A 12,593-nucleotide genomic window follows, 5' to 3' on the forward strand; every position below is an offset into this window, starting at 1 on the left:
CTGTGGTAGTAGAACTAAATGTCCATCTTACTATGCTTGATTTTCATTTATTTCCTGTCTCAGGAGTTTACAAAAAACTGACTGTCTTCTCCTGAACAAGAAGTGTGTTACGGTCATGTGAATAGAGAACCAAAGTCATTTGTTTTAATATCAACATTTACCTGGGTGGTTAGAAAGCTGTTGAAGTTATGACTTTGGTCTATGACTCTAAATTTAAAATTACAATATTAGCATTTCTTAGAAACTATACTGCTACATATTTCTCCATAAACTCCTGGAAAACATAATCTCTTTACCACCACTGACACATTTTAAAACTGCTATCTGGAAATAGGTTCTAATCAGCAAAACATATAAGACTGAGTAAGAAATTACAAAGACATAGGGGGAAAGACTGATTTTCTTTATCTGAATGTGGAATTAACACTCATACATTATTTTCCACCTAGCACTAGAGTTTACGGGGAGGTTCAAGCCAACAGATGTGACTTATTAGATGTATTTGTCACACGGAGGGGGAAAGCCCCTTTCAGTAGCAGAGATGACTAAAGTTTAGTCTGTGACAAACTCAATGGATGACTTGAAGCAAGTTTTCATCTCCCTGTGGCCTCAGATTCTTCAACTGCACAATCAGAGTAGTTCCAGCTTCAGCACTTTGGTGTTCAGTTGCTCAGTCGTGTCTGACTTTTTGTGACCCCATGAACTGCAGCACGCCAGGCTTTCCTGTCCTTCACTCTCTCCCAGAGTTTGCTCAAACTCATGTCCATTGAGTCAGTGATGCCATCCAACCATCTCATCACTTTATGTTTCTACTATTAAAGTATCCTGTATAACACAAGAAAAGGAATCTGCTTATCGGAGAAGCACTTTAAAATGTGTCTCATGGGGTGTTTAGAAAAATTACTCTTCCACTGAGTTTACCATCCTTAAAGAAAAGAAACACATCTTTTTTACTTAAATTTTTTTCTTATTAGTATAATATTCTTTATCACCAACTTGATCTATTGATGACAATCCTGGCCCATTTGCTTCCAGCAAGCCTCTTTAATGATGACTTATAATTTAAATCCATTACGTGATGTTAATGCTTCAAACAAACTCTGATTTGGGGGTTATGAGTAACATGGATACATTGACTAAATCAATTCAGCCTATGCTTTGTTTACACTGCTTTATTTCTTTGTTTTAAATGTTTATACCATCACAATGCCTGAGTGGTGTTTAAAGTCACTAAATTAAAAAAAAAATAACACTATCAATCATCTAAACTTTAACTTGAATTAAAAAAAACAAAGACAAAATGAAAAAACACCCCAAAAGACAAAAACAGCAAGCTCTAAATGTATGTGAGTGGGGTCTGTGTGTATGTGTGTGACTCTGAGTTTACTATTATAAAATTGATACGTAAAAATCACAAAATCCCTTACACAAAACAGGAGATCCAAAAAAGATTAAAAACTGAATGGTAAATTCCACTGGATTCTTGGTCTTTCCTTTCCTTTGTCTACATAGTTCATTTCTTAGAGCAATCCTATAAAAAAATTGAGTTTCCTCCAAAAAAATCAGAGAACTGAAAGGTATAGGTTAAAAACAATTAACAATTATAAAGATGATCCTCTGTTTGTGTGTGTGCTCAGTAGCTGAGTCACGTCCAACTTATTGCTACCCTGGGGACTGCAGCCCGCCAGGCTGCTCTTTCATGGCCTTCTCCAGCTGGGAATACCGGACTGGGTTGCCGTGATCTCCTCCAGGGGATCTTCCTGACCCAGGGATCAAAGTCGTGTCTTCTGTGTCTCCTGTGTCCCCTGCATTGCAGGTGGATTCTTAACCCACTGAACCCCGTAAAACGCTTATTTTGTTCAGAGGTTCTCAAAAAGGAGCCACTGCTTTTGGAGATTGTGGGCCTGCCAAAATTAAATGTAATATTTTGTAAGTGTGTCACAATATTCATTTTAATCAAGTTCTCAAAAATATACATTACTAAAAGACTAATAACTACAGGTCTGGTCCAAATGAGACATCTTCATCCCAGAGTGAAGAGCAATTTTCCGTAGTCACACCATTAGCCAGGGACATTAACAGCCCCAGGACTGAAATGCCTATGGTTACACCGCTGCACACTCAACTTTGTGCCATCTCGTGAAAAAACTGCCTGCTTTATCTTTTGCCAACCTGAAGTAAGCTTACAGAGATTTTAAGGATACCATTTCAATTTTAACATTTATTGTCATTAAAATTACTTTTTAAAGATCAGTCTGATAAGAATTAGCCCCAGAAAAAGAATTCCTCAAAACAAAACAAAGCTCTCATACACACAGGACGAAGTCCTAGCTTCATTCCTACTTACAGAAGCAAAAATTACCTATGTCTAACACTCAGCGTTTGAACATCCACTGGAATAAATAAAATAGGCAAAGAGTTTCATCTAGTATAGCAGACCTACTTGGAAAGATCATTCTTCTTCCGCCAGTTTTACTGGAATGAGATTTATTAACATAATCACATAAATAAATTATAATTAGTAAAGAATGTTGCATGTAAGCAACTCTTTGCATGTTGCATGTAAGCCTGTACTAACTCTTTTCTTTTTACCAGTTTTCTCCTGTTATGTGTTTTTATGAAAATTATTTTTATTTGAGAAAGTATTGCCAAGATGTACTGGTTATTAAATATGCCTTCAGAGCTAAATCTGCAGGAACATTGCACATTTCCCATATCTTTTTCTGACTCACTTTCCTTCCAGAGAGAACAAGAAAGAGTTCCAAGGAGAGGAAGAAATAGCTGTAATATGTTTATGGGCATTTAACGCTCGGTGGTTTAGCATGCTTGATCGCTATTGGTGAGTCAGAGCAAAAAGATGACAGTAGAATCTATCATGTTATGTTATCTCACGGAAAATTTTAACAAAGGCAAGACAAGCTATGTTGCTGATTTCAGCAATGTGCTATATTTCATAGCAAGTCTACAAAAGAAAACTACTAAATTGTAAAAATGCCTTAATTCTTAAGGTAGTGAAATATATTTTCTGAGCTGAGAATATAATGGGCAGGGAGCATAAGCTGATAGGATCACACAGCACAGTCCCTACAGTGACTTTAAACTCAGTAATTCTGTATCAAGACCCAGAATGCCAGACAGTGCAACACTAATATTCTTGATTCAGAACTTAAATTTCCATAGCTGATTAAGTATTTCCTCTTGTATAAAGAGTAAAATACAGGTTTCCTATTCAAGGAAGTGACCACACTTTGTCTCCATTATAAACCAATGTGTGAAAAAAAGAGAAAAATTTATATCTCAGTGACCACTGGCAACACAATACCCTTTGGTCTTCAAAATGCAGACTAAGAGACTAAAACCTAAAGATAAACTACACTGGGGAAAAAAGGAAATAATAATGGAGGTCAAAATGCTGAAAAAGGAAAAAAAATTATCAGTCTGTAAGTCCCTTTATAATTTACATTAATGACATTTCCTCATTAAAATGCAATAGTATAGATTAAATAAATTGGGAATGGAAAGGAGTGATTAAATCATCGTGTCTAACACATGCCAAGGGAGGGCAGGAACAAAGATGAAAGAAAAATATTAAAAAAATCAATAGATATTATATCAATAGATACTATATCAGCATCTGCAAAAGGTTCATTGAGCATAAAGCCTACAGATATCAAGTATTAGCATCAGTAGTGAGCAAGCGGCACAGAGTACCCGTATCAACTCAGAATCCTGTGCTGTATTTTCAGACACCTAGTATGTTGGCCTGGAGCTGTTCTAAATCAATGCTTCTCTGTTTATACTCATGTAGAAAATGTAATCTGAGTTTCAATGCATTTTTAATTTTGTTCAATCTTGCATTTGTTCAACCAAAAACAATTTAAAAGAGAACCAAGGCTATCAGCCTCACAATGAGCAAGTGCAACTCCTCACTAGGGAGTTCTTGAATCTGCCATAAAAATCAACAGTGTGCACCTAATAGTTTTCTTTTAATCTGAGCAGTGAAAAGTGAATAATCACATCAGATATCCTTCAGGGCCTCTTTGGTTTCCAGATTAAATGTGTAATGTGACCTGTCATCCTGCCACATTCTCTCTGCATTTCCATTTTAAATAATCATAAATAAGAAAACCTTGCTACTGTTTGGCATGACACAGCTGTTTGATTCAGCTGCATTTCAAAGCTTTAGAAATTGCACTCATTCCTTCTTTAGAGTCCTTGTTCATCTCAGAGGTTTTCAACTGAAAGATTCTTTATTGTACTCAAATCTTGTCCCATAGGAATTGTTTCGATTACTCAGCTTATGAAGAGTCTTAGAAATCGAATTGGGTCCACAGCAAAAAACACCAACTGTTTTCCTGGAAAGACAAAGAGAGAAAATGGAAAATCAGATGGAAAATCAGGCAGAACGTGACAAGTATGTTTCAGTAGTGTGTTTAAAGTGTTAATAAAGTTAATTTCTTGATGTATACATCTTTGTATTCAAATAATTTTCCAACCACTGTATTACCAAATTTAAGAGAAGATATTTTATTTACCTCATGCTTTCTATGCTAGAAATCAAGATAATTCAAAAAATATAACACATATTTGTTAATTATCAGAGAGACTGAGCAGTCTGCATGTCACTGATGAGAGCAGAAATCAAGTCAAGAGCAGCAACTGATAGATGTCAACTGCCTCACATGTGACATATGAACAGATTCCCATCCACCCTGGACCATATCAGTTCTTCTCATACTTGATGCTTTGCAGACAATTTTCTTCTCTAAAGATCTCATGGATTTTTACCAGACGTGGTGAATAAGACAAACGACAAGGAAGCTATTACCCATTTGGAAGAATAATTTTAAGTGACTAATTTATGTCCACATTAAAACAAAAAGAATATTAATCTGGATACATTTTCTTTTATTTATGTTCCACAATAATTGTAACAAATGCCAAGCAGGTTTTATTATTCACCAATATTTCAGTAGACAAATTATACATATTCCTAACAAATAGAATAAATACATTCTATGAAATGACTACTATTTCACATTGATTTTCTTCAAAGTTTGTTGATCTGTATTGAATTCTTCCTAAGATATCAGAATGATTAATGATTCTAATCACAGCTTGGACAAATACAGTATGTATTCATTATCTGAGAATAATTGTTGCTGAACAGAAAAATAATCCATTTAAATGGGTACCTAAATTTATAATAAATACTGAAAATATAGGCTTATTGAAAACTTTTAACCTTGAAAAATGAAACAAAGAACCACAAAATAAATTTCTACCTGAACCCATGATGGAGTAATAGGGACTAGATTTACCCTCTTCCATTTAAAAAATAGGACAAAACAAAGAATATATAAAACTATTATTTCCAGATACGGGCCAACAGGCAGCACAGAACTGTTCATCCCTAAGAAAAATGAAAAAAATAAGGTGAGCACAAAAATTGTCTCTACTTGTTGCCTGAAGGTGATTTAAAAGATGAAGCACAAGAGGGGTGGAAGGCGGGGAGCTCAAGACGGAGAGGATATATACATAATTATGACTGATTTGCACTGATGTACAGCAGATACCACCACAACATTGTAAAGCAATTATCCTCCAATTAAAAAAAATTAAAAATAATGTAACAAATGATTTAAAAAAGAAGCTGAAGCTCATAAGAGGGAAACCCATGCAGAGACTGGTGGTCTTACTGAGTTAAAGAGAAAGGAATGGAGTTCATGAAGACTAAAGCAGCTATATGGAAAGTGAGGTGATATCAAAAGAAAGAAGCTCTGGAGATCTGCAGGGAAGTATCTTGAAGTCTTTGGCTGAGTGCTAAGCTCCTTGTGAAGCTGGGCAAAGAACTACTAGGAAGAAGCCGGCCAAAAAATTCTGAGTTTATATAAGGTTATCAACAATTCATATTACCACAAGCTAAAATGGAAATACCTACATATAATATATTGGCAATGGATAGGAGACTTTAAAAGGTATTACCTTATTTGCAAAGGGTAGGCAGGATTTGCTAAAATTAGCCTTAGACTGGGCTTCCCTGGTGGCTCAGAGGGTAAACTGTCTGCCTGCAATGTGGGAGACCTGGGTTTGATCCCTGGGTTGGGAAGATCCCCTGCAGAAGGAAATGGCAAGCCATTGCAATGTTCTTGCCTGGAGAATCCCATGGACGGAGCAGCCTGGTAGGCTACAGTCCATGACTGAGCGACTTCACCTACTCACCTTACTTTCAGCCTTAGACTGCAGGGCGCTCTGGCCTCATACTGTGTGTGCAAGTGTGCTCAGTTGCATCCAACTCTGCAACCCGGTGGACTGTAGTCCACGATGCTCCTCTGTCCATTGGATTTACCAGGCAAGAGTACTGGAGTGGGTTGCCATTTCCTCCTCCAGGGGATCTTCCTGACATTACTAACATAGCTTAAAAGCCAGCTCTGGAAAGATCAAACTAAACCCAAGTAACAAAACTGTATGCCAGAAACAAGTGCAACAGTATTGAAAAGAATAAATAAATTTTGGCATTAGACATCTAAAAGTACAAAATTGTTGTTGTTGAGTCACTCACTTTTGTCCTGCTCTTTGTGACCCCATTAACTGCAGCATACCAGGCTTCCCTATCCTTCACTATCTCACAGAGTTTGTTCAAACTCATGTCCATTGAGTCAGTGATGACATCAAACCATCTCATCCACTGTTGCCCCCTTCTCTTTGCCTCAATCTTTCCTAGCATCAATGTCTTTTCCAGTGAGCTGGCTCTTCGCATCATGTGGCCAAAGTTTTGGAGCTTCAACTTCAGCAAGTCCTTCCAATGACTATTTAGGGTTGGTTTCCTTTAGGACTGAGTGGTTTGATTCCTTGCTAGTCAAGGGACTCTCAAGAGTCTTCTCCAGCATCACAGTTTGAGCATAAATTCTTCAGTGCTCAGCTATTTTTATTATTCAGATCTCACATCCATACATGACTACTGGAAAAAACATAGCTTTGACTGTACAGACCTTTGTAGGCAAAGTAATGTCTCTGCTTTTTAATACACAGTTTAGGCTTGCCATTGCTTTTCTTCTAAGGAGCAAGTGTCTTTTAATTTCTTGGCTGCAGTCACCAACTGTGGTGATTCTGGAGCCCAAGAAAATAAAATCTGTTATTGTCTAGTTTTCCCCCACCTATTTGCCATTAAGGGATGGGACTGGAGGCCATGATCTTCGTTTTTTGAATGTTGAGTTTTATCCAGCTCTTTCACTCTCCTCTTTCACACTCATCAAGAGGCTGTTTAGCTCCTCTTTGCTGTCTGCCATTAGAGTGATATCATCTGCATATCTGAGGTTGTTGATATTTCTCCCTGCAATCCTGATTCCAGTTTGTGAGTCATTCCGCCCAAATCAAAAAATTACCAGAAATGTATGTAACAAGAAATTATGAATTGTAACTAAGTGTTAGGGGTTGAATCTTGCCCCTCCCCCAAATTCACAGGTTGAAACTCTAACCTTCAGTACCCCAGAATGTGGCTATATTGGGATGTAGGGCCTTTAAAGACATAATTAAGCTAGAATGATGTTATTAGGGTGAACCTTATTGCAATCTGAGTAGGGTCCTTATGAGAGAAGGCATTAAAGATACACTAGAGATGCACATACACAGATAAAAGAATGGCCATGTGAAGAGACAGGAGGAGGGTGGTCCTCTGCAACGCAAGGAGGGTCTCAGAGGAAATCAACCCTTGTTTTTGTTGTTCAGTTGCTTAGTCATGTCTGACTCTTTGGGATTCCATGTACTGCAGCACGCCAGGCCTCCCTGTCCCTCACCATCTCCTGGAGCCTGCCGAAACTCATGTCCATTGAGTCAATGATGCCATCAAACCATCTCATCCTCCATCGTCCCCTTCTCCTTCTGCCTTCAATCTTTCCCAGCATCAGGGTCTTTTCCAACGAGTCAGCTCTTCGCATTGGGAGGCCAAAGTATTGAAGCTTCAGCTTCAGCATCAGTCCTTCCAATGAACATTCAGGCCTGATTTCCTTTACAATTGACTGGTTTGATCTCCTTGCAGTCCAAGGGACTCTCAACAGTCTTCTCCAACACCACAATTCAAAAGCAGCAATTCTTTGGTGTTCAGCCTTCTTTATGGTCCAGCTCTCACATCCATACACGACTACTGGAAAAACCATAGCTTTGACTACACGGACCTTTGTTGGCAAAGCAATGTCTCTGTTTTTTAATATGCTATGTTTCTCACAGCTTTTCTTTCAAGGAGCAAGCGTCTTTTAATTTCTTGTCTGCAGGAACCATCTGCAGTGATTTTGGAGCCCCCCAAAATAAAGTCTGTCACTGTTTCCTGCTATTACCTTAAATTTCAGTTCCCAGAATGGTGAGAACGTAAACTTATTTAATCCATCAACCCTGTGGAATTTTACTATGGAAGGCCTAGCAAACTAATAAAGAAGAAAAGATCAGTCAAAAATGATCAGGACAAAAATGACAGAAATGATGGAATTACCAGATATGGTCATTGAAACAGTGATGAGAAACATGCTTCATATGTTTAAGGTTAAGCATCAGCTTGATGAGAAAGGAAAAAGATTTTTTAAAGGCCTAAATGGAAATTCTAGAGATAAAATGTAAATTTAAAATGATAAATATACTATGGGTTACCTAATGGGTTAACAGAAGAATATGCACTGAAGAAGAAAAGATAAGCAAACCTGAAGATATAGCAGCAGAATCTATCCAAATGGATGCACAGAAAGAACAAAAATGAGCAGAAAAGTACATGGAGCCTCAAGGTCAAAAGGGACAATAGCAGGCAATCTTTCATATGTTATCAGAGTCTCAAGACAAGTAAGACAGAAAGGAAAGGAAAAAATGAAGAAATAATTGCCAACATTTTTGCAAATTTGATAAAACAAACAAATCCAATGATCTAATGAACCCTAAGGAGAGACATTACTTTGCCAACAAAGGTCCGTCTAGTCAAGGCTATGGTTTTTCCAGTAGTCATGTATGGATGTGAGAGTTGGACTGTGAAGAAAGCTGAGCGCCGAAGAATTGGTGCTTTTGAACTGTGGTGTTGGAGAAGACTCTTGAGAGTCCCTTGGACTGCAAGGAGATCCAACCAGTCCATTCTAAAGGTCAGTCCTGGGGGTTCTTTGGAAAGACTGATGCTAAAGCTGAAACTCCAGTACTTTGGCCACGTCATGTGAAGAGCTGACTCATTGGAAAAGACTCTGATGCTGGGAGGGATTGGGGGCAAGAGGAGAAGGGGACGACAGAGGATGAGATGGCTGGATGGCATCACTGACTCAATGGACGTGAGTTTGAATGAACTCCGGGAGTTGGTGATGGACAGGGAGGCCTGGCATGGTGTGATTCATGGGGTCGCAAAGAGTCGGACACAACTGAGCAACTGAACTGAACTGAACTGAAGGAGGATATCCACATACACACAACATTATAGGCAACAAATGAAACTCTGAAAATCAGTTACAAAGAGAACAACATGAAAGCAGCTGGCAGAGGTAGGGGTGGAGACACATTTACAAATAATAAGTAGAAGGTGAAGGAGATGAAGGATAGACTTCTTGTCACAAACTGTGTTAAGTCAGAGGCAATGAAGTGAAATCTTCAAAGTGTTAAAAGACCAAATAAGGTCAACTATTCTATCTCAAGCAAATTCTATACCAAACAAAAATATTGTAATTTTCAAGATTAAAGACATACAAACTTTTCTAACAGAAGGTAAGGGAATTTATCACCAGTGAATTAGCCCTTTAAGGTATATAAATGGAATTCATCAGAAATCATATAGAAATGTAAATCTATAGCAGAAAGAAACACAAGATTGTAAATCAACTACACTCCAATAAAAATAAATTTAAAAACTGAAATGTAATCAAAAACCATTGTAGGTATGACATTTTAGAGTAAATATATTATGAAATAAAATAATTTGTATGCAGCTAGAAAAAAAAGAAATGTAAATCTACCCAAAGCTATGAAGGACACCATAAATGGTGAATCTGTAAATAAGTATACTGAATATTTTGTCTAATTTTTAATCTCTTTAAAATATAATTGATATTTAAAGCAAAAGTAGTAATAAATTGTGGCATTTATAGTACATGTAGAAGAAAGATAAATAAGAACAAAAGCCAAAGAGATGTAGGGGGATGGAAGTGCATGAGGTGGGATAATATTGTTTGAAATACACTATGATAAGCTAATGCTATACAATATAAAGCTATAGAAATGCTTCTCCAATATCAACTTCATTAGCATCACCTAAGATAATTCACAGACCACAGATAGCAAGGCCCTATTCCTAGATGCTCTGATTCAGCAGATCTTGGATACAGCTCTAATAATTTGTTTTCCCAACAAGTTTCCAAGTTATGTTGTTCAAGGATTACAACTTGGGAAAAAATTCCTTAGGAAAGTAACTAAAGTCAAACAGAGAAGTAAGGCTAGTGTGCCACTACAGGAGAAAAAAATGGAATCATAAAAAAGTACTAAATTGAAAAGAAAGTAAAGAAAGGAGGAAAGAACAAATGAGATAAATAGAAAGCAAAGGTAAACTGCTGGAAAGTCAAAGTTGCTCACTCATGTCCCACTCTTTGCAACCCCATACAGTCCATGGAATTCTCCAGGCCAGAATACTGGAATGGGTAGCCATGCCCTTCTCCAGGGGATCTTCCCAACCTAGGAATTGAAGCCGGGTCTCCTGCATTGCAGGTGAATTCTTTACCAGCTGAGCTACCTGGGAAGCCCTGACTATAACTCAATTCATGGAAGCCAGCATACTCAAAGAGGAAAAGACAGTCTCTTCAATACACAGTGTTGGGAAGACTGGATACTCACATGTAAAAGAATGGAATTGCACCCTATTTCATACTACCCCAAAAGTTAACTCTCAAGAAATCAAAGACTTGACTCCAGGACCTTCAGTTCAATCACTCAGTCGTGTCCGACTCTCCAACCCCATGGACTGCAGCACGCCAGGCCTCCCTGTCCATCACCAACTCCCGGAGCCTACACAAACTCAGGTCCATCGTGTCGGTGATGCCATCCAAGCACCTCATCCTCTGTCATTCCCTTGTCCTCCTGCCTTTAATCTTTCCCAGCATCAGGATCTTTACCAATGAGTCAGCTCTTTGGAGCTGACCAGGTGGCCAAAGTATTGGAGTTTCAACCTCAGCATCAGTCCTTCCAATGAATATTCAGGACTGATTTCCTTTAGGATTGACAGGTTGGATCTCCTTGCAGTCCAAGGGACTCTCAAGAGTCTTCTCCAACACCACAGTTCAAAAGTATCAATTCTTTGGTGCTCAGCTTTCTTTATAGTCGAACTTTCACATCCATACATGACTACTGGAAAAAGCATAGCTTTGACTAGATGGACCTTTGTTGGCAAAGTGATGTCTCTGCTTTTTAATATGCTGTTTAGGTTGGTCATAGCTTTTCTTTCAAGGAACATGTGTCTTTTAATTTCATGGCTGCAGTCACCATCTGCAGTGATTCTGGAGCACCCCAAAATAAAGCCTCTCACTGTTTCCATTGTTTCCCCATCTATTTGCCATTAAGTGATGGGACTGGATGCCATGATCTTAGTTTTCTGAATGTTGAGTTTTAAGCCAAGTTTTTCACTCTCTTCTTTCACTTTCATCAAGACCTTAAACTATTAGATGTTTGAAGGAACACAGGGGAAAAACTCATTGACAGGGGTATTGGCAATAATTTCTGATACCAAATAATTTCTGGTGAAACTGACAACAAAAATACAAGCAACAAAGCCAAAAATAAACAAGCGGGATAACATTAAATTAAAAAGCTTCTGCACAGTAAAACAAATGACCAACAAAATAAAAAGGCAAGGTAGGGAATGGGAGAACATACAAACTACATGTCTGAAATATATAAAATATAGAAGAAATTCATATAATTTACTAGCAAAAATAAATAATAATAATCATAATCCAATAAGAGGAAATGCTTTGAACTTTTCACCACTGAGTAAGATATTAGCTGCAGGCTTATCATATAGGGTTAGTATGTTAAATTATGTTCCCTCTTTATCCACTGAAGAGATTTTATCTTTTGAAGAGTATGTTGAATGCTACTGAATTCACTGAATGATGCTGAATTTTGTCAAAAGGTTTTTCTGCATCTATTGAGATGATATGATTTTTATTCTTCAATTTTTTAATGTAGTTTCACGTTGGTTTATGATATACCAACCATACAAGATATAAAGTTATTAAACCATACTTGTATCTCTCAGATAAATCCCACTTGGTGACGGGGTATACTCCTTTTAATGTATTGCTGAATTTGTTTGTGGTGTTTGGAAAACTGTTCAGTTACATGTAAAAAGAATGAAATTAGAGCCACTTCTCAAACCACACACAAAAATCATCTCAGATGAAAGACCTAAATATAAGACTGGAAACCATAAAACTCCTAGAAAAAATACTCAGTACATTCTTTGATATAAATCACAGTAACATGTTTTTGCACGTGAGTCTGAGTGAACTCTGGGAGTTGGTGATGGACAGGGAGGCCTGGCGTGCTGTGATTCATGGGGTCACAAAGAGTCAGACACGCCTGAGTGA

At 37.6% G+C, this 12,593-nt stretch overlaps 1 protein-coding gene across 2 annotated transcripts in view; it reads right to left on the minus strand.

Moving 5' to 3' along the window:
• Positions 1 to 2,201: 2,201 nt before the first annotated feature.
• The window catches only part of NOX4 (NADPH oxidase 4), a 181,419-nt gene continuing 171,027 nt past the window's right edge, over positions 2,202 to 12,593 (minus strand). For both annotated transcript variants that reach the window (XM_027532138.1, XM_027532140.1), the window contains one exon: positions 2,202 to 4,355. In XM_027532138.1, the coding sequence (XP_027387939.1) occupies positions 4,235 to 4,355 (121 nt within the window). In that variant the 3' untranslated portion in view covers positions 2,202 to 4,234. The remainder of the gene's footprint in view (positions 4,356 to 12,593) is intronic.

Source organism: Bos indicus x Bos taurus, chromosome 29, assembly GCF_003369695.1.
Source record: "Bos indicus x Bos taurus breed Angus x Brahman F1 hybrid chromosome 29, Bos_hybrid_MaternalHap_v2.0, whole genome shotgun sequence".
Lineage (NCBI taxonomy): Eukaryota > Metazoa > Chordata > Mammalia > Artiodactyla > Bovidae > Bos > Bos indicus x Bos taurus.